The 22182-nt window shown below is 53.2% G+C and overlaps 1 protein-coding gene and 1 pseudogene across 5 annotated transcripts in view; one reads left to right on the top strand and one right to left on the bottom strand.

The window, feature by feature from the left end:
* Positions 1 to 22182, top strand: part of LRSAM1 (leucine rich repeat and sterile alpha motif containing 1) — a 35733-nt gene that overhangs the window by 4879 nt on the left and 8672 nt on the right. For 3 of the 5 annotated variants that reach the window (XM_036238581.1, XM_016163707.2, XM_036238580.1), the window contains 14 exons: positions 1120 to 1188; positions 2837 to 2921; positions 3868 to 3989; positions 7056 to 7146; positions 9623 to 9753; positions 12031 to 12060; positions 12471 to 12593; positions 12925 to 13064; positions 13967 to 14011; positions 15831 to 15901; positions 16887 to 16986; positions 18679 to 18766; positions 19201 to 19275; positions 20920 to 21000. In XM_036238581.1, coding sequence (XP_036094474.1) covers positions 1120 to 1188; positions 2837 to 2921; positions 3868 to 3989; positions 7056 to 7146; positions 9623 to 9753; positions 12031 to 12060; positions 12471 to 12593; positions 12925 to 13064; positions 13967 to 14011; positions 15831 to 15901; positions 16887 to 16986; positions 18679 to 18766; positions 19201 to 19275; positions 20920 to 21000 — 1251 coding nt within the window. The remainder of the gene's footprint in view (positions 1 to 1119; positions 1189 to 2836; positions 2922 to 3867; positions 3990 to 7055; positions 7147 to 9622; positions 9754 to 12030; positions 12061 to 12470; positions 12594 to 12924; positions 13065 to 13966; positions 14012 to 15830; positions 15902 to 16886; positions 16987 to 18678; positions 18767 to 19200; positions 19276 to 20919; positions 21001 to 22182) is intronic. The other 2 variants (XM_036238582.1, XM_016163709.2) reach the window with 2 other exon arrangements.
* LOC118601375 lies at positions 706 to 824 on the bottom strand (annotated as a pseudogene).

Genomic DNA, 22182 nt, shown 5'->3' with positions numbered 1-22182 from the left:
TTCGGGGAGCCTGCTGGCTGGGCAGGAAAGCAAACCATAGACTCATAGCAAGCGAACTGGCAGAGGGCAGGGAAACTCACGGTCCCAGACAAGAAGGACCAGGACCGACACCTAATGGTCCCAGACAGGGAGGAACAGAACGGACGCCAGGCAGCGTGTGGTCAGTGTGCGAAAGCCCGGTGACCTGGGGTGACTCCCTCCTGACTGTCAGCTCCTCCGGGACCAGGACGTAGTCACGCAATACATGAGGCGTGACCCCAGGGTCGTCCCACATGACCATGAGCTGTGACAGTGGTTGTACGCACGAAGAGAAGACCGGCAACGGAAGCATCAAAGTGTTTTTTATGGTTAACTCTCGCCTGTAGGGATCTGGGGTAGTTTTTACTTCTCTTAATTGTCCAACATGCAGTATTTTTGTAGTCGGGAAAAGAGAACATTGACATTTTTTCTACTTATATTTGTGTTTTATATTTTTCATATATATGTGTGGTATACATATACACGTATACATATATGTGTATATGTCTCATGCCTTTTACTCATCTTCATTGTTAAAAAATTATAGTTAAGCAGAAAATGAGGAAAAATATAATTTCACACTCCAGAGAACCACTCAATATTTTATTGCATATTTAATTGTCTTTTTCAACATAAATATATGTATTTATACCCTGAAGATTTTTTTAAATTTTTTCTTTTTTTTTACACCTACAGCACCTGGTCTTCCTAGGTGGTCTCCCATCCAAGTATTAACCAGGCCCAACTCTGCTTAGCTTCCAGGGTCGGATGAGATCGGGCATGTTCAGGGTGGCATGTCCATAGGCTGAAAATTTTTTTAAACATATAAATGTCTTTTTTTTACTCAGTAGTTCAATATTTGGCAAATAAAAGGATGAAGTGGTATAATATTTTGAAAAAGGAAGTGAGATGGAATGATCGTTTAGTTGGAGAGGAAAGGTTGGGTGCTCTTTATCTCAACACCTGCAGCCTGAGGCACCTGCCATCCCCGCCCCCACGCCCACCACCACCACCACCAGCATGTTCTCGCCTATCGGGAGCCAAAAACTGGAGGGACCGTCTTGGTGACTGTTAGGTTCCAAGTTTGCTTTTTTTCTGCAGGTTCTGGATCTTCATGATAACCAGCTGACAGCCCTTCCTGAGGATATAGGGCAGCTGACGGCCCTCCAGGTATGGCCACAGGAAACAGAAAACAGTGAGAGATTTCAGCCACACAGGCCTGGCATGTTCTGGTTGTAGTCAGGCCAAGCGACACTTGGAGCCAGCTGCCCTGCCCCTTTGCTGTTAAGACACCCAGTGATGCCCCCGCCATTGCAGTCTGGGCCGTGGGTGTCTCTCTGCCATGTCTTTGGCTTGTCCTTTTTGGGATTTCATTACAAGCTTTCACACCTTTACAGAAAAAAAAAAAAAAAAAAAGCCAGCATGTCCACCTTTAAAAATGCTGAATTCAGCGCTCTGACTCCGGACTCACCATCTCCCTGCTAATCCTGGTCAGCGGCTGCCCCTCGTGCCCGGAGTGCTCACCACGTGCCCGCGTGGACTGGAGCCTTTCCCTTACCTTCTGTGTTGCGTCCTCAGCCTCAGGGAGGCGGGTGTCGATTGTCCCCGCTTCGCAGAGGAAGAAGCAGCTTTCTTTCACACTTAGATTAAGTTTCTTCACTATGCCCAGTCAGGCCTTACGTGGCGGGCCCGCCTGTCTTTCCAGCCTCCTCCCCTTTCTCTTCCTTCACTCCCTGCAGTCAGCTTCTCTGTGCCCGTCCCCGGCAGGGTCTGTCCGCAAGGCTCTTCTGCCTGAGCGGCTTGTCGCCTCAGCCCTGAGGACCCTCCCGACCTCCCTGAGTAGACCTACCTTGTTCACCTGTGTCTGCACCCTGCCTTCTCTCCCCGAGAGCACTGACTGCAGTGTAACCGATTATCCATCGGCCACTCCCCTCCTGAAACGTAGCCGTCTGCAGACAGCACCTCACCCGGCACTGCCTTGCACACAGAGGAGACTAAAGTGACGCGAATAGCAGCCCTGCCAGGTGGAGGATGTTATCACGATTTATAGAAAACTGAGGCCCGGAGGGATGACTGTAACTTGCCCAAGGTCACATAGAGAACAGTGGTAACTGCCACCACTTAGACCCACAGCGAGTGTCTCGGTGTAGGATCTTTTGGGACATTTTTTTATATGTATGTTTTTATAGAATTGCTGCATCCGCTGTTTTGCGACTTTTGGATACCCAGCAGTAACTCGTAACCATCCTTTGGTTCATCAAATATTCATCTGCCACGCTATTTTTAATGGCCGCTTAGCTTTCCATTGTATCTGTGTTTAATGGCTACTTGACATGTCATCCTGTTGGCCTTGCCCACCTCACAGCACCACATCCCGGAGGTAACATGGCCTTTGGAACCCTGTGAACCCAGTTCCAGCCCCGGCACCACCAGCCGCCGGCCTTGAGAGCGGGCAGACCCCACTGCCTTAGTATGGCTCAGTTTCCTTCTTCCTAACACTGGGACAGCTAGAGCTTTGTCACATGCCGCCTCCCCCAGACCCCTGAAACTCTTAGACCCCTTCTCCCTCCCTTCCCGATCGTGGGACTGTTGTTATTGGGCATTTTGTCATCTGTGTAAATGATGGACCCAGGTCCGTGGTCTGGCTCTGCGCTCTCGGGCTCGTGATTTCACTGGTCTCAGCCTCGGCTTTCTCATCCCTTGGGTGGGATCATCATGACCTGTGCCTCCCTCACACGGCTGTCAGGAGGAGGCAAAGGTGTGTGTATGGTGCCCTGGCCTGAAGTAGGGGTCTCATTATTCTTTCCTGTTTTCTTAGGTATTGAACGTGGAAAGAAATCAAGTGACGTATCTCCCACGTTCCATTGGGAACCTGACCCAGCTCCAGACGCTCAATGTGAAAGGTAGGAGCAAGGAAGTCCTGTCTGTGTAACCCCTGGTCAGCTCTGGGCTGTCCCGGCCAGAATCCTCCTGGGAGCCATTGAGCATGAGGGCAGCCAGTCCCCTATAGTGGGACTGACCTGTTTGGTTGCCATGGTAGCCACAGACAGGGTCTTAAGGGGAGAAGTGCGGACACCATTGATACTTACAACAATAAGTGCACTGGTAAGCGGAGTGGACTGACTGGGTGACTGATCCGGGAGCCATGGGGACAGTCCTGAGTCGCTTCACACTCGGTAAACAGCACCTCCACGGCCAGCAAAGCGGCAGTCTTTGACTGGTCTATGAGATACGGAGACGGGGAGCTGTTATCCCCAAGTTATAGATGAAGGAGATGAGGCTCAGGGAATAGCGACTTGCTAAAGACCCCCCACTCTGACAGTGCCAGAACCCGGATACCAACGCACCAGTGGAGTGCCTGCCCTGTACCCCGCAGCCCTTCATCTCCTCCGGCTGTTTTAAGCACTTTCTGCACAGAATGCCTCAGTCTACCTAAATGTAGCATGAATGATGATAAAAATAATGGTGCCCCAGTTAGGCACTGCGCTGAGGACCTCATATGCATAATCTGTTGAATCCCTCAACATCCCCAGGAGGCCAAGTGGGGGTATTATCCCATTTGACAGATGGGAAAACTGTGCCCCAGGGAGGTAAAGTCAGTTTTCCAAAGGGACCGTGCTGCTGAGCAGTGGAGCGAGAACTTGAGCCCCGGCCACTGAAACTCCACCCCCGTGTTCTCTCCTCACGGAGTCACAGTCAGGGTCACAGTGAGACATGTGCACACACGCACACGCGCGCACACACACACACACACACACACACCCGCCAACCCTGAGTCCTGGTGGCTGTCGGGCAGGAAGCTGGTGAAGGGGCTTAGGGTGCTGAGCTGTGCCGTTGGGCTCTCTCCAGACAACAAGCTGAAGGAGCTCCCGGACACCATAGGGGAGCTTCGAAGCTTACGCACTCTCGACGTCAGTGGGAACGAGATTCGGAGATTGCCACAGATGCTGGCGCATGTTCGAACCCTGGAGGTAAGCGAAGCCATTCTTGCCTGGGGTCGTCTCCGGCCTGCCTGCCTCCCCGCTCCCACACTGCCGAATGCCTGTCCCGGCCACAGTGTGCTGGGGTCACAGAGATCCCAAGGCATGGCCCTTAGGAGCGCTCAAGGCGACCGACACGAACAGTTGTAAGTGTGTGGCTTTTGCTGCCATAATGGAGGCAGAAAAACATGATTCTCATGTGAAGAAAATACCAAATCCTGATGGGGTTAACACTTCCTGACAGAGGTGGTATTCGAGCCAGACCTTGAAAGAGGAATAAGCTTTGGAGACGTAGACCAGGGTAACTGGAGCACTCTAGGTGGAGGGACAGTACGAGGAAAGGCACAGGGTATGTCAGGGGAGGCGTGGGGAGCTGAGGTGGTTAGAGGTTGCTGGGCCTGGAGGGTCCAGCTCATGGGGCGCCCAGGAGCCGCCTCAGTTTGGAGCTGCAGAAGCTGAGTTTCATCAGAGCAGGGGGTGCCAGGAAGGGGAGGGCGAACTTCTCCAGGGACACCTTGTCAGTTTGCCAGGGAGGCCGTAACAAGGTACTGCGGGCTGGGTGGCTCAAACCACAGATATTTATTTTCTCACGGCTCTGGAGGTTGCAAGTCCAAGGTCAAGGTGTCTGTAGGGTTGGTGTCTTCTGAGCCTCCTTGGTGTGTAAGTGGCCATTTTCTCCCTGTGTCCTCACATCATCTTCCCTCTGTACACGTCTGTGTCGAAATTTCCTCTGCTTCTAAGGACACCAGTCGTATTGGATTAGGGCCCAGCCTGGTGACTTCACTGTGGACGTGATTGCCTCTGAAAAGACCCTATGTCTAAATATAGTCGCAGTCTATGTTCCTCATGGTTAGGACTTTGGTGTACATATTTTTAGGGGGACACAACCCCGCCCCTAGCACACACTGGCACAAGGCAAGCCCCTCAAGTAAGGCGGGTTCCCAGTGTCATGGCCAAACGCTCACATTGGCCTGGTGCTTTCTAAGGCCAGGCACAGCTCCCTGCGTCCTCACAAAACCCTGTGAGGCAAATACTGTTGTGCCCTTTGCAGATGAAGAAGCTGAGGTATGGACGGTTTAAGGTGCTCACCCAAGGGCCACACAACACTGAATAGCAAAGAGGGGATTGTCTGGATCCGGGGCCTGTGCTCCCCACCTCTGTGCAGCTCAGCCTCTGGAATAGGAACTTCTCCATCCATTCACGGGGACACACATCTGACCAAGCAAAGGGAGGCAGCTGACCCAGGCGGCTGCTGTTCCCTGCTGCCGTGGCGGCCAAGCTGAGAAAGGCCAGGCTGTTGTCCCCGGGCAGGCTGGAGAGATAGGCCAACACTGTGCTGTCCAGTAGAACATTCTGCCATGATGGAGCTGTTCAGTGGCCGCTGTCCAGATCGGTAGCCACCAGCCACGTGTCTGTCAAACATGTGAAAGGCGGCTCGTGTGACCAAGGAACCACCTGTGTAATTTTATGGAATTTTAGTTACATTTAAAGAGCCACCTGTGCTCAGTGGCCGCTGAATTGGACGTGCAGCTCAGAGTAGAGTGGCATTCCTAATGGGGAAGCCGTCCTGAGACGGCTAGTAAGAGCTCCGCGAGTGATTCATTCTGTGATGACTCTTTAAACAGACCTCCTCGAGCTGCTCGGTGGCATTTCGGACAAACTGGCCTTCAGGATGAGACAGTAACAGCAGCCATTCTTGGTTGAGGCCAAAGTCTTTTTCACATGTAATCCACTACCCCTCAAACGGCCAGGTCATTAGGTGTGGCCAGGTCATCAGGTGTCGTGTGTTTAAGCCTGAGGGAGCTGCAGCTCGAGGGAGTCAGGTGGCCTGTTAAAGGGCCACACAGCTGGCGCGTGACAAGCTGGAGTCTGAAGCCAGGACTGTACGACCTGATCCAGTGCTGTCCAATACCTGCTCCTGCTGGTGGCAGAAATGTTCCTGATCCATACCGTCCGGCACAGTGGCCACCAGCCACCCGCAGCTATTGAGCACTTGAAAAGTGGCCCGTGAGACTGAGGAACGGAGCCTGCAGTTCTCTTTAATTAGATGTAAACGTAAATGGCCACCCGTGGCTCGGGGCCGCCGTTCGAGCCGCTGCAGCCTCAGCGTCCAGGTTCTCGAGCCACCGCGCTTCACTGTCGGTGACTGATGGGACCCCCGTGGGGTTAACTTTCTTTGGGTTCATTTCCCCAGGATGAGGTTTTCTGCTCTTGGGCCTCCCAGCCCCAGGCAGTCAGTCGTTCCCTCTGCTCCAGAGGAGGCTCCCTCCTCCCCCTGCAGTTCGCGTTCACCCAGCACCCACGGGTGCAGGGGCCGTGCTGGCCAGGCTGGGAGGGGCGTCTGAGCTGCTCTTCCCACTCCTTGCCTTCCCAGGCCTTGTCCCTGATCCAAGACTCCCTTGGCCACTGAGGCCGGTCTGTTTCAGGCACAGAGATTATCAGTTCCTCAAAGGGGCCTTCGGTGCCAGTACTCGGGCATCAGTAGGCCTATGGGAAGTGAGAGGGTGGCAGGGAAGGGCTTGGTTAAAAAAGGCACACGACGGCCGTGGGCAGTTGTGTGAGTGTGTGTGTGGGCCTAGGTCCCTCTTTCCTGGGCTTCATAAGCCATCTGCATAAACATTGTTTTAAAGAGTCATATTGCATATTGTTAAAAAATACCAATATTAAAAAATATTTCGCGTAGGACATACTCTACAACCTACCCTTATAGGAAAACACCGAGTCTGATATTTATTGCTCCAATTTTTTTTCTATAAATATACTAATCCGAGAGTATATGAGTATTTTTTTTTTTTACAAAAATAGAATCTTATTCTCCATGCTGCCGTATAACTTCCCTTTTGTCACTCATTCATGTATTTATCCAAATACATTAATCGAGTGCTCGCCGCGTGCTAGTCACTGTTCTAGGGGCTGGGGCGCAGAAGGGACAGATATGTGAATTTTCCCTGCCAGGCAGAGGCGACAGTAAACACAATAACTAAACCAGGCGGTTTTGATTGTGGTGAGCAGTGAAGTGGATGACATGCGTAAAGAGGGGTCCCCTTGTGTCTGCAGACTCTGTGCCTCGACGCCTCATCCATGGTCTACCCACCGCAGGAGGTGTGCAGCGCCGGCCCTGAGGCCATTCAGCAGTTCCTCTGCAAAGGTAAAGCCAGGCAGCCTGTCTCCTTGGCCCCGTGAGCACTCGTCGCCCCAACGGCTGCCCCGTACCAGCCCAGGCTGGGGCAACGGCAGACCAAGGAGGCCAAACAGATCATCTCACAAGGGAACATGATCACTGGTTGTGTTTACAAGAGTATAGAGGGGCATCAGATTTAAGTGCTTCAGGGTAGGTCTGTCTGAGAAAGTGACTCGGGGAAACCTGAGGGGTGATTAGCACTTAGACGAGAGAGAAAGGATGTTCCTGGCAGAAGGAGGTGCCCCCAGGCCCCATCACACAGGAGAGGAAATTGATCACGCTTCCTTTTTACAAAGAGCACTCCAGATATAGGAAGAAGGGATTGAAGGAGGCAAGAGTAGGGGGGCCAGTTAGGAGGTCACCGGGGTCATCCAGGAGAGACACCGCAGTGGGTGGCAGTGCAGCAGAAGTTGCTAAGCCCCAGGGCCGCCCCTGGTCTGGGTGCCAGGAGGGAGGAGCAGCAGACAGACATCCCCCGGCGGTATTGGGGTTCCCTTCCAGACCGCTGCAGTAAAGCAGGTCGTAATCTTTTTGCTGGTGGAGGGTCTTACTTGCAATTTGTGAAAAAAAAAAAAAAAAGCCGTAACATCTGTGAAGCACAATGAAGTGGGGTGCACTGAAATGAGGTGTGCCTGTACCCAGTTACCCCCTGTCAGGCCGGGCATTCTTAACGGCTCCTGTCACCTGTGGAACTTTCAGGTCACACCTAAGACTCATGTGTATGTGGTCATCTGGTTTATGACAAAGGTGCCATTGCAAAGCAATGAGAAAGCAAGGGTCTTTTCAATAAATGATTCTGGATCAATTAGATGTCCATATGGGAGAGGAGAGCTTTAACTTCTTCCTTAAATAGGACAGAGGCAACACTAACCATAAAATATTGATAAATTAGATTTCATTAAAATAAAAAAAAACTTCTTCAAAAGGCACCATTTAGGGAAAGGAAAGGAAAGTCGTGAAGTTGGAGATGATATTCACAATGCATACATACCCAACAAAGGACTCATTTCTGGAAGTTAGAACTGGAGGGCAATAAGGAAAATGCATCATCAAGAGACAAGAATAGGAATTTTATAAGAGAGAATAGCCAGGTGACCCATAGTATCTGGAGAAGTGCTCCACTTCATTTTAGTCAACAGGAAAATGCAAATTAAAACTGCGAAGAGATACTTAAACCCTAACACCTTCACTAAAATGGCCAAAATTAATCCGTCCATACCAAGAATTAGCAAAGACATGGAGCAGCAGGAGCTCCCATACCCTGCAGGTGGAGTGCAAATCTTCAGAAAACGATTGTCAGTATCTACTCAAGCTGAACATTCAAATGAACATATGACAAAGGCCAAGTACAGAAAAGCCCATAGCAGCGCCATCTGTAATAGCCCAGACTGAAGACAATCCCGTGTCTGTCGGCAGTAGAGTGGACAATCGAGAACCAGCAGCTGCTACAGCAGCAACCTGCGTGAACCCCCCAGACCCCGCGTGGGCTGAGAGAAGTCAGACACAGGAACATGCACTTGGATCGGTCAGCACGTGAACTCTGAGCAGCACTAATTCCTGCTTATCAGGGCGTGTGCATTTATAAACATTCATCGAGCTGTGCGTGAAGACTTTGTGCTCTTTTCTGTGTGTACGTCATACTGCAGTTAAAAAAGTTACACACTCCATAACAGATCAGCAGGCCATGCGTCTGCTGGACTAGGCTTTGAGCAACAGGTGATTCTACCACAGAGCTCAAGAAATAATCCTTCGATGTATTTAAACTGTAGCAGGTATACATGTGAACTTTTTAGTTTCGCTCTTTTAAAAACAAAAGGAAAAAACTCACAAAAGATATAGTATGTGGTTCTGCGCCTTGCTCTTTTCACTCCAGAGTGGGTCTTGGACCTTTCCCTGTCTCAGCGTATGGATCGGCCTCATTTTTAACTGCCATGTAGTACTTTGCGTGGTGGAGCCGTTGCTTGTGTAGCCATCCCCTTGCTGTGGACCTGGAGGTTATTCCCAGTTTGCCACCGATATGAGCACTGTAACCCACTGGTCTGGCACAGTGCGAGTTTTCCTCCAGGGCAGGTAGCAGTGGCTTGGGAGGCCTAGCATCTTGCCCAAGGTCTCACACGCACGCAGAATTATGGGTAAGGCTGGGACCCGGCCTTCTCTACTAATCTCAGGCTTTTTTTATTACTTCATTCTCACTTGGATGGTAAAGAGGCAGGTGGTATTCCTATTTATTCACTCAGCTTACTGAGCACTGGCCGTATCCCAGGCCAAGGCCTTAGGACATGAATAACACAAGGGCCCTGTCTAGGGCAAGGGAACAGTGGACTGAGGTAAGTTGGGACAAGATTCTAGGGAAGAAAGAGGAAGGCAGGGGAGGCAGGAACTGGTGGCTCCGGGTACCTGGCCTGTCTCCTTCCTCTTGGTCAGCTTGTGTTGTCTCTTGCAGAGTCAGGGCTGGAATACTACCCCCCTTCTCAGTACCTGCTGCCAGTCCTGGAGCAAGATGGAGCCGAGACCTCCCAGGACAGCCCCGATGGGCCCACAGACAGGTTCTCCAGGGAGGAGGTAGAGTGGCAGGTAAGGTGCACCTGCCAGCACATGGAATGGATGGTGTGTGTGCGGGAAGCCCTGGGCACTGGTGGGCGATGTTCAGAGCTGCAGCTGCTGGACTCCTCCATCAAACTAGAAGTTCCCCTCCATCCAGACCCATGTGCACGTATGCTTTCACGAGGCCTATGGCCGCCTCAGCCCGCTAGCTCACCGAGCATCAGTTGCTCCAGGCTCCTCCCTGTTCCCTGACTCCCTGGGGCCTTACAATATGCGGTTCCCTCCGTCTGGAACTCTCCCCACTCACCTTCTCCCACTAACTCAGTTCCATCCTTCAGTTCTGTTTAAACATCACGTCCTCCAAGAAAGCCTTCCCCGACACACCAGCCCAGGTCAGGTCTCCCGTTGCGTGTTCTCAGAGCACCCTGTATGCTTCCTTGGGAGCGCTGGTCACGGCTCTACGTCAAATAAAGGATCACATGGGCTTTGATTGTTCCAATGTCGGTCTGCTCTGCTGGATGGAGCTTCGTCAGAAGGGGCTCGCGTCCCTACTGTTCGTGGTTGTCCCTCAGCAAATACTGAAGAAGTCAGGCACACATGTCAGCACCAGCAACAGGCCCGGGTCCCCGTTACACGCAGACACAGTTCCAAACCACCGCAGCACAGTGCGTATCACGGTAAAGCGAGTCACGTGACTTTTTTGGTTTCCCAGTGCGCATAAAAGTTATGTTTACACTGTGCTGTCATCTATTAAGTGCGCAATAGCGTTATGTCTAAAAGACAATGTATGTGCCTTTATTTAAAAATACTTCATTGCTAAAAAAATCATCTGAGCCTTCAGCAAGTCATAACCTTTTTGCTGGTGGACGGTCTTGCCTTGATGTTGATGAAAACATACGAAGCATAATGAAACGAAATATATATGCAGGCAAACGATGTATGCCTGCATATATATTTTTCCAGAGGCATAAAGTATATGTAGGTAGATGCATGGACCTGGGTCTGATAATGATAGTTACATGTGGGGTCGGGGGGAACCAGGATTAGGCCCGGGCGTGATCGGTGGGTACTTTAGTTTCATATGTCATGTTTTACTTTTCCACAGGAGAATATATTCAAATATCATCTGTATAAGATCTGATTATACAGATAATAAAAATCGTTATAAAGATTAATTTTAAAAATCTTACTCCTACCTCAGGATAGGAAAAATCCTATTTTCTTATAGGATGCTGCTTCTACAGTTTAGACAGAGACTGGTCCTGGTCTCAGAGCTAGAGAACTAAATCTAAAGGCCACTAAAAATGTGTGTGTATGCGTGTGTGCTGATGTTTAACTACAGAAATAATTCATGCTCCTTGTTATAAATCTAAACATATAGAAATATACACCATAAGTGGATGTCACCCCTGACCCTGTAGTCCACCCCCTAGAGCAGCGGTTCCCAACCTTTCGGCACCAGGGACCCGTGCTCCTATGAGAATCTAATGCCTCATGATCTGAGGTGGAGCTGAGGCGGTGATGCTAGCACTGGGGAGCGGCTGCAGATACAGATGAAGCACCACTCGCTCACCTGCCACTCACCTCCTGCTGTGCGGCCCTGTCCCTAACAGGCCACAGACTGGTACCGGTCTGCAGCCCGAGGGTTGGGGACCCGTGCCCTAGAGGTAATCATCATGAACTGGTTAGCAAACCTCCTTCCTGACTTTCGTCTCAACAACTACAGAACTCAGTATAGGGTTTCGTTGATGTTGTTTTTACAAGAGTGGAATCGGACTACACATGGGGTGAAAGATGGCTGACATCTTTTCCTGTAGCTACACCCACATTCACCCCATTACTTTGGCAGTTGTATAACATTTCACTGTGTGGACGCACTGTGACTTATTAATCACCTGTTGGTGGACATTTATTTCCAGTGTTTTCACTCTTTGGAACAATTCTGCAGGAATTTATGCAGACTCCCTCGTGCACTGAGAGGTCTTTTGGTGGGCGACAGCCGGGTCCTGCAGGGGTGTCGTGCAGGCATACACGGGAAGCAGATACCCCATTTCTTGGTCTCCTCTTCGGAGCGCCACGCCTTCTCAGTGCTGCGTCCCCGGGGCTGTTGGAGACCTCCTTACAGTGTGCCCAGCCCCGTGGTTCTCAACCCCGGTGTCCACCAGAACCATCTGCAACCCTTTGTCGAACTCCCACCCCCTCATCCTCACCCCCCCGCCAATCCGACACCGCTCTGTGGGGTGGGCCTGGGAGTCTGAATGGGGTCAGGCTGCCCGCCCTCTTTGACCGCTGTCTTTTTCTCCCCAGAATAGGTTCGCAGACTACGAGAAGAGGAAGGTAAGAAAATGCCATTTGTTCTCTGTCACTTTTCTTCTCATTAAAGATCTCAACTTACCAAAGACTCAAGGACAGGAGTCCTTCCTGCCTCTAAGTTAGAGGGGAGAGCAATGCTTTTCTCTTACATACCCGGCCTCAGCACCTCCTCCCACCGCCTCGGTGCGGGTGGAGTATTGCCACTTGACAGCTGAGAAGACCCAGGCTCAGAGAGGTCGAGCCCAACCCCAGGCTCCAAACCGCCAGCTTCCACCAGCGGACAGCCGTTTTTGTCCAGGGGGCCCTGAGGGTGTTGCTCAGCCTTAAGATCCGCAGCCTGCACCGTTCAGAGTTGTGGGGTGGCCTCCCCCTGCTCCATGTCCTAATGTTCGCAGAGCCTGTGCTATTAGTCACCGGAATCTACATTCTTGCAGGAACAGAAGATGCTAGAGAAACTCGAGTTTGAACGGCGCCTAGAGCTCGGGCAGCGAGAGCACGCCCAGCTCCTTCAGCAGAGCAGCAGTCAGAAGGACGAGATCCTTCAGACAGTCAAGGAGGTTCGTGGGCGGCCAGGTGGGGTCAGCACCCCTGCCAGGGCCTCCTGGCGCCAGCCCAGGTCCCGGTGATGTGGGAAGACGGTGGGAGTGAGCCGTCTCACTTCCATCCCCCAAGGCCTGGGGGCTGGTACAGATCACCTAGTCCAGCCTCCTCGCATTCCCGTGGGTGCCCTGAGCCCCGCGAGGGGAGGCCCTGGCCCAAGGTCACTCAGAAAGGGCTGGCAGGATGGGGACGGGAAAGCTGCTCTCCTAGCACCAGTCCAGGGCCCCTCGCTGCCCTGCGGTGTCCAAGGGGGCCCAGCTTCTCAGGGCCGCCGCCTGCCCTGTGCAGGAGCAGTCACGGCTGGAGCAGGGCCTGAGCGAGCGCCAACGTCACCTTGAAGAGGACCGGCAGCGGCTGCAGGAGCAGCTGAAGCAGACAGAGCAGAACATCTCCAACCGGATCCAGAAACTCCTACAGGACAATCAGAGGTCAGGCGCCCATCCCCCAGCCCCCTGGGCGGGGTTTGCCTCCCACCGTCAGCCCCGGCTGGCGCCTCCCCTCCTGCTCCTGCCCAAGGTTTCCACCCCTGGGATCCAGTCCTGGTGCTGCAATGTGCACCAGCTTAAAAGAGAAGACTGATCTGGGCCTGAGGTCAGCCGTTCACGGGGTGGGGAGGTGGACCTCAGCGAGGCCCAGCCCAGGCGGGAGCTGCAGGGAGCAGATCTCAACGGGACTTGGGAGAAAGGGGGCCAGACGGAGCTCTCAGGAAGCCGGACAAAGTCGAGTTGCGGTCCGTTGTGGAAAGACCAGAAGTGCTTTCGCCACATCCCCCGTTGCTTTGGGCTTGCCCCTGCGCCGTCCAGCAGTCGCACGGGGCCTGCGTGTGCGGCCCCGCGTTTGGCCACCGCCGGGGGCGTCCGTGAAGGCCGCCCTTTGCCCGTCCGGCAGTCGCACGGGGCCTGCGTGTGCGGCCCCGCGTTCGGCCACCACCGGGGGCGTCCGGGAAGGCCGCCCTTTGCCCGTCCGGCAGTCGCACGGGGCCTGCGTGTGCGGCCCCGCGTTCGGCCACCGCCGAGGGCGCCCGGGAAGGCCGCCCTTTGCCAGGCGCTGCTTACGTGCTGTGCACTTTGCATTTTCTCACTCGCTCTGCACAAATTTGCACGAGGTTTTTATTACTACCGTTGTTTCCACGTCGCAGACGAGGCGCTGGGGCTTGGAGCAGTTGAGTAACTGGCCGGAGGACCTCGAGCCCCTCGGTGGTGGGACTAAGAGGCCCCAGCGCAGTCATTAAGCCCCCGCTACGCAGCCAGCGCGGGTGGGGGACGGCGGTGCTGCCGGAAACAGGCCTGCCGGTGACCACCGCGGGGACCTTTCACGGCTTTCTCCACAGGCAAAAGAAGACTTCTGAGATTTTGAAGTCGCTGGAAAATGAAAGGTGAGCGTTCGGCTGCAGCGCTTTCTCAGCACGGCCCTCCCCCTGGGGAGAGGACGTCGTGATTCCCGGGGGTTATGCCAGGAAGCTTTCCCAAAGCTGTAAGGAGAGTCACCTCATTGGGGAACGCCGGATTGAGAATCGCTGTCTGCAAGTTTGTTAAAACACATGTTCACCCCTGAGAAAAATTCAGGCCTGAATGAAAACATATGTATAATGTCCAACTATATTCCTAGTATAAAAAAAAAAAATTAGAAAAAATTCTGCGTTTCTGGGGGGAAATTTTTTTTTGTATAAGTTATATACCAAAGGATAATCTGTAGCCAGTCTTGTAGGAGAATATTCCTTAATAAAGGAAACACGATATATTGCTAAGTGGAAAGGCGGGGCCTACAGTCAGTCTGTCGTTTCTTGAAGACACTCTCTCTGTTTCTGTGCTCAGATGACGAAAGGGCTCGCCCTCGATGGTTTGCACTGAATAACTTTGAGAGGTGGGATTAGAGGTCCTGGTATTTGGATTTTCCCTATGCGTTTTCTGTATTTTCTGAGTCTACTGCATTGAGATGCACCAGTTCAGTAATTAGAAAAGATGACAGCTGGGAAGCACAAACGCCCCCCACAAACACACTTCCTGAGGTGTTCACGGGGTCCCTTCTGGTTCTCTGGGATCCCAAAATAGCAGAAGGGACTTTGCTGCTATCCTAGTGACCCGCCTTCAGGACCCCTCAGCGCCAGAGAAGACCGCCCACGGGGCACTCCCGCCGGGGGGCAGGGCGGCCCATCATCCCGCCCACTTCACAGCGGCGCTGCGGTAGCCTGGGGTGGTCAAAGCCCAGCTGAGTAGTGGCCAGTGGCTCATTTACTCAGCACATACTGACCAAGCGCCCTTTCGGTGCTGGGCCTGGCCGAGGCCTGGGCCGAGCAGCACCCCGTATGCGGCCTTCCCTTGAGCAGCCTGTGGTCCTGGCCAGAAGGCACGGGTGGCCAGATGGTACGTGCTTCTGCCAGCAAAGTCAGACCCTGCAGAAATCAAAGGGTCGTCTTTCCGAGCTGTCATTACCAGTTTAGTGTGGGGTTAAAAATGCATACAAACAGCATGCGCGTACGTACATGCAATTACTCTCTATTTTCATTTATTATCGTGCATGTATTTCCATGCCAAAAGCATCATTATTTGTAATAGCTATAGAGTATTCCATTACATGATTATGTCATAATTTATTTTATCAGCCCTCCGCTCACGGACGTTTAGTTGTTTCCAGTTTTTCACAATTACAAACGCTGTTGCAGTGACCGTCTTCCAAACACACCCGTGTGCATTATGCTAATGTTTCTGAAGGACGCAGTCAAAGGACGTTTGATAGTTATTGCCAAATCGCCTCCCAAAGACACATTGCCAGTTTACACTCCTCGCACCAGTATGCGAAAGCGCCCACTTCACCCCCTTCATCGCTATCATCAGTGGTTATCAATTTTCTTGATATCAACCGATGCGATAGATGAAAAAAATATTTTACTTTTTTTAATTGATGACATTAAGCATCCTCCCACACATTTATAAGTCACTTGTATTTAAGTATCAGCGAAATGGCTGTTTGCTTCCTTTGCCCATTTTTCTAAAGGAATGTTCATCTTTTTATGCAAGAAACTGTAACCGCAAGGCTGAGGGTAGGCAGGGCCCTGGCGGGGCGCAGGATGCAGCGCGAGCTCGTCTGGGTGGGCACATCAGGGAGGACTTCCTGAAGGAAGCGGTGTTCACCTGGCGGGATTCCCGCTTGGAAATGTTAGGTTTGCTGAATAAATGGACGGGTTGTTGTTCTAGAATAAGAATGGAACAGCTGATGTCCATAACCCAGGAGGAGACAGAGAACCTGCGGAGACGCGAGATTGCCTGTGAGTCTCAGCGTGGGGACGCGGGGCAGAGGAGGGCGTGACGAGGGGTCCTGGGAACAGAGCTCGGCTGGCTGGAGGGTGCAGAGCTCTGTCCCTGTCGGTCACCCGTAGAGGGCACTGACTGTTACCCCTCGGGCCAGGACATGTTCATAAAAAGTAAGAAGTGGTATGTTTAGATAACAGTTTAATTTTTTATTGTGACGAAATTTATGTGACATAAAATTTACCATTTTAACCACTTTTAACCACTGTGGCATCAAGTACACTGCTGTGTGACCATCACCACTTCCCCGACCCCGACCTCCAGAACTCGTTTCATCTCGCAAAACTGCAACTCTGTACCCATCAAACGAGCTCATCCTTTTCGCTCCCCCGGCCCCCGGCACCCACCACTCTACTCTCTGTCTCTCTGACTCCAGCCACGCGAGGGACCCGTGTACGTGGGGTCATGCAGTATTTGTCATTTGTGACTGGCTTCCTTCACTTACGTCCTCAAGTTTCCTTCATGTTGTAGCTTCTCTCTGAGTTTCCTTCCTTTGTAAGGCTGAATAACATTCCGTTGTGTGGATATTCCACATTTTGTTTACCCATTCACTTGTCAGTGGGCACTTGGGTTGTTCCCACCCTTTGGCCACTGTGAGTAATGCTGCTATGAACATGAGCGTATGCATAACTATTCAATTCTCTACTTTCAATTTTGTTGTTTTTTTAATTGATAAATGTGCATTAACATTTGACTAGAAAAATAGGCATATTAAAATGTAGTAATTTCTCTGGGTGACAATATTGTAGAAGATTTCGTGCGTGGTGTTCAGTGTTTTACCACGAGTCAATCTTTCAAGCTTGAGTTACTTCTATAGTTAAAAAAAAAAAAAAAAACGATTTTTTTTCAGGGTGACCGTCAGGTGAGTGCCCGGGTCAGCCCCCTGCGGCCACCCCAGACGTGGCCACCCCTCTCTCAGCCCCTGCTCCCGTGTTTCCGCAGCCGCCATGCAGCAGATGCTGACGGAGAGCTGCAAGAACCGGTTCATCCAGATGGCCTACGAGTCTCAGAGGCAGAGCTTGGTCCAGCAGGCCTGTTCCAGGTAAGGTAAGGAGAGGCTTCCTGAGGAAGGGAGTTGGGGGAGCCGGCTCGGGGCCCAGGAAGTCCCCTGCCCTCGGCCACCCCAGCCTTGGCCATGCTGTCAGGGGCGAGCAGTAACTGGTCATCGTGACTTTTCTCTCTGAACCCCACGATTCTATTTTGGCTGTGATAAAGTAATAGTACCTCATTTTATGGCGCTTAGCTTTATCACACTTTGCAGATACTGTGTTTCTTACGAATTAAAGGTTCGCAGCAGCCATGTGTCAAGCAAGTCTATCGGTGCCTTTTTTCCAACAGGCGCAAATGATGGTTAGCATTTTCTAGCAATAAAGGATTTTTAAATCAGCTATGTACGCTTTTTAGACTTAGTACTATTATACATTCGATAGACCATGGTGCCGTGTCAACACAATTTTTACATGAAGGGGAAACCCAAAAAATCCGTGTGATTCGCTTGCAGTATTCGCTTTACTGGGGGGTCCCGGAACCAAACCTGCACCGTCTCCCAGGGTCACCCGTAATCTCCACCGCTTCTCATGCACTGCCCGTGTGCCGGTCACTCGGCTAAATGCTGCGTGTTAGCTTGGTGAGCCTCCGAGGGGTGTTTCGGGATCAGCCCCATTTTACAGTCACAGCTCAGACTCAGATGGTGTGACACACCCAAGGAAACACGGCTGGCAGGTGGCAGAGTGGGGTGTGCTCCTGACCATGGAGCACTTGTCATCTCCGAGACTCTCCGCAGGTTGGGAGCAGGGTGCCCTGGAGGGGACGTGGCAGGGTTGCCCTCATGCCGATGGCCACTCTGCGTCTGGCTCCCCAGGTGCACGGCGACACCGTGGGTTGTCTGTTGAAGGAGCCACAGGGGTCTGGCAGAGCCAAGTGACAAAAGCCCAGTAGGTGCTCAGAAGCCCCAGACGGGGACAGGCCACAGCCCTGGCTGCCTTCGTGTTTATCTTCCCACTGAGGTGGCACAGCGGTCAGCGTCCCCTGTGTCCTCAGGGGCAGGGCTTCCTCCCTCCTTTCCTGGTGATGTGACATTGTGCTTAGCACAGGCACGTCTTCTGTCGGTAACTGTGAAGTCTTGGGCGAGTTACTTCCCCTCCCTGAGCCTCAAATGTGGGGAAAAGTCACCGACTCCTACAGTTTCTAAAGGACTTAATGAGCCTAAATGGGCATAATGTCTGCCACATAAGGGTTCAATAAAAACAACTGTTATTATGAAACAGACTCAAAACCACGATTGTACCAAAGTAGGGACATAGGCAAGGCTGTAGGGTTTGGATTTTTGTGCCAAAATCACTAGACTCGTTCTAGCGGGCGGAGAGCAGATCCACGGCCAGGGCCAGACCCGCTGGGGCAGGGGGCTCAGCAGTCGGCGCCCGGGGAAGGCGGCTTTCTCAAGGCCCAAGTGGTGTGCCTAGGAGGTCACGTCCTACTGGAGGGGTGTTGGACGACCCGGAGATTATCTCTTCCAGTTCTCGAGATACAGACTCTATCACCTTCCTTCCAGAGCCATGGGAATCAGACAGATGCCTCGTCTGCCCCCCAGCCTGGGACATGGCCCCCAGAAGGCACTCCATAATTATTGCCAAATGAATTAATGGTTTACCTCGATCTCCTCCAAGGCACCTGGCACATAGTAGGTGCTCAGCAAATGTTGAGAGAGTGAATGAATTTGACGTCTTTCTGGCAGCATGGCTGAAATGGACGAGCGGTTCCAGCAGATTCTGTCATGGCAGCAGATGGATCAGAACAAAGCCATCAGCCAGATCCTGCAGGAGGTGAGCCCTGGCCCAGGGTGTGAGGGCGGGGGTACAGGTGGGGCAGAGCATCAGAACTCCACAGGGAGCCCCGTCCTAGATGGAGGGTAAGACCCGAGATGCTTAGTGAGTTTAGTACAAACAATCAGGAAGACTGGGGCAGGGAGAGGCCTCCAGGCGGTGATTTTCTGGACACCGAAATCTAGAGACTGTACCCCCCCACACCCCCTTTCCTGGCAGGCGTCCACGCCCCAGGCTGTGAGGGGCTCAGCGGTAAGGGCTGAAAGGGCAGGGGAGAAGCGGTCACACCTTGGAGGAGGAGCGCTGCAGGACCTTGCACTTCTCACTTCCACGCCCGCCCGGCAGCCCCTGTCTTCTCCCCTGCTGGCTTAGCTGGCCCACTGGGAGCACGCGACCGCCCAGCCCCTGCTGAGCAGCCGTGATCTCTGTTGCAGAGCGCCATGCAGAAGGCCGCGTTTGAGGCTCTCCAGGTGAAGAAAGACCTGATGCATCGGCAGATCAGGAACCAGGTCAGTGTGGGGCTCAGGGCCCCCCACCCACGCCTGTCCTGTCAACTCGCAGACACGCAGAGGTGTCTGGACAGGCCGCGTGAAGCGTGCATCCTGGCTCCTTCACTTGCCAGCTCAGAGTCTCCCCTCAGAACCTCCCAGAGCCCAGGTCAGGGGCTGCGGCCAGGTGCGTCGAGGCAGCACTGTAAGTGCCTGGCAAGTGTGACCTGCACGGTTCTCACGCTTCGGGGCTGAGGGGAGGGGCAGCTCCAGCTCTCAGCCTCGGGGCAGCCTCTGTGCTGACCGCTGACCGCTGACCAGGCCGCAGGCAGACCCCTCACTGGAGGAGAGCAGCGGCTCAAGCCCCAGCGTCCCCATCACCTCATACTGGGGAGCCGGGGCAGATTGGATCCCCTACCTGAGGGGTCAGCACAGGCCTGAGGTCAGCTGAGGAGTGACCTGGGCCTGGCGGGGAGGGACACGTTCTCGTCTGGGCCCCGCCGCTGACCTGTGGCCCGGCCTTGGGCGGCCCCACCACTATGGCCTCCCTGCCACCTCCGTGGAGTGGGGCTGTACAGGACCCGCTTGGCCTTCCCGGGCAAGGTAGGGCGGGCTGCTGGAGGTGGAGTGAGCTTTCAGGCTATGGGAACGCTCATCACATCGTACTCAGCATACTTTGAATTTCACATTTTGCATGTTTTTTTATTTTTATTTTTTAATTTTTATTTATTTATTTATTTATTTATGGCCAAAACCGACTTACCATTTTATTTCCCTCTTTAATTTCTATCCTACATAGCCGGACATGAAGCTCATTCCTCTGACCAGGGGTTGGTGGGGATATAGGAACTTAGGGACAAGGATCAAAGGTCGTAGGCACAGGGTAGACACCGGCCGTGGGCTCCAACCCCCAGAGCTAAAAGCCCCCTGTTGCGTCCTAAGGGTGCAGTGACCCCTGGACATTCTCACTATGGGTGGTTCTGACCCCCCAGGCCAGCTAGTCCTCTTCAGACCCCAAGTGGGGACATCCCAGAGAAAGGGCCCCCCACTTACCTGCTCCGTGTCCTTGGGCAGGTTGCTTTACCTCTCTGAGCAGCCTCAGTTTCCTCGCCTGTAAAATGGAGGCAGTGACACCTCCTGAAAGCCAGAGGAAACTGATGAACCGATGCAGTTGAAGTGCCCACACAGGCCTAGCCCCCAGGATGCTCAATAAATACCAGCTAGTGCTCCTGTCATTACTGTTCGGTCACTTCCATTACCCTCTGCTCTCCTCTGTGACAGCTATGTAGAGGAAGCAAGAGAAGCGGGCCCCTTAAGAGGCTCGAGAAGAAGGCCCTGTCTGTTCTTCACTCCGGCCTGACCCTCGATGAAAAGGCCCTTCGTCATTCCACAAACCTCTATTCGGCGCCCACTCTGGGACAGGCCCTGACCGGGACAAGCGTATCCACCCCCCACCCCAAAGCGCTCAGGGCCATGACAAAACTAACTCTTGTTAAACCCCCACTGATGAGTGTCTTGAGGCACACAGGTCTCCTACATCCCAGAGCTCCCCAGAAAAGATTCTTAGACCCCACTTTCCCATCAGAGAGCTACAGCACAGAGTTGAACTGTGGTTAATGTGAATTTAAAAAAAAAAAAAAAAAAACTGTCTCGTCTTCTGTTTAGATTAAGTTAATAGAAACTGAGTTATTGCAGCTGACACAGCTGGAGTTAAAGAGGAAATCCCTGGACACAGAGGCACTACAGGTATGTAGGGCTCCTGCTTTGCCCTGTCCCTCCCCCGCCCCGATGAAGTCCCCTACCCCGTGCCCCAGCCCCAGAAGGTGATGTGAGCACAGGCCGAGGTTAGGGGTCGGGCAGCCCGCTGTTAGGCAGGAGGGTCAGAGGAAGGAGGGTTTCATTGCCAGGGCTCACCCAGGTGACATCTGCATCTCCACATTTCCTTTGTTTTGGAGAGGGGCTGCTGCCGAGCGCCCTGCCTCTTTCCGCCATGCTTCTGGTTCCGGTGCTGGCTTGCCTCGGGGGCTGGCATCCTCTTGGTGGGGAAGGGGCTTTCTTGGTATCCCGGGAATGTCTGGAGGAGAGGGCCCAGCTGTACTGTGTCACTCCCTGCAGGCAGCTTCTCTGTGAGCTCCGGCGTCCTGCTCACAGAGACGTGCGAGCAGCAGGGACCAGCAGGCGGCGTGCTCGACTGCAAGTCTGGGACGTGGGTCCTGTCCCAGCACAGTCTTGCTGCATGACCTGGGCGGGTAGGGGAAACGGGGTGGCCCTTTCCCTTCTCTGCGCCTCAGAGGGGCACAGAGGGGCCAGTTCGACGGTGTATGAGGACATGTGCTGTTCAGCAGGGCCCTGTCTGTCGCTGTCCCCACATGTGTTCTCAGCGGAGAAGTCCGATGTCGTCTCCCGGACTTCTCCATGCACTGAAAGAATGCTGGGGTCTGGAGTCCTGGGCTGAGGTCTGCCAGAGAGGCACTGTGTGACCTTAGGCAGGTCACTTCCCCTCCCTCGGCCTCCATGTCTCCCATCCACAAAATGGAAATAATCTTCCAGGCCCAGCCTGCGTCAGGGCCGTCGGGGGTGGGCTAGCCTGCAGAGAGGCCTGTGTGAGCTTGGAAATGGTCTCCAGAGAGGACGGATCGGGGCAGCGCTCAGAGCAGGTGCAGCCGCTGTGCTGCGTGGGTGTCCTCGTCACCTGCCCGTGCGAGCTCGTGGGGCTCCCACTTGGGGCCTCCGTGGGAGGAGACGCGTGGAACCTGGACGCAGATGAGGGCTCTGCACGTACAGAGCTTCCCAGGAAAGACTGGCGTGTGGCGGCGCACCAGCCCTCCCCACCGCAGGCCTCCCCCGCGTGCTCTGGGGTCAGCGAGAGGAAGTCGGATACCGTGGCTTGTCATTCCCTTTGTTTGCTCTTTTTTACCGCTCCACCAA

The sequence above is a fragment of the Rousettus aegyptiacus genome, unplaced genomic scaffold (assembly GCF_014176215.1).
Source record: "Rousettus aegyptiacus isolate mRouAeg1 unplaced genomic scaffold, mRouAeg1.p scaffold_m13_p_3, whole genome shotgun sequence".
Taxonomy (NCBI): domain Eukaryota; kingdom Metazoa; phylum Chordata; class Mammalia; order Chiroptera; family Pteropodidae; genus Rousettus; species Rousettus aegyptiacus.
The sequence above is the reverse complement of the archived record's forward strand: the minus strand, read 5'-3'. Positions and strand labels throughout refer to the sequence as shown.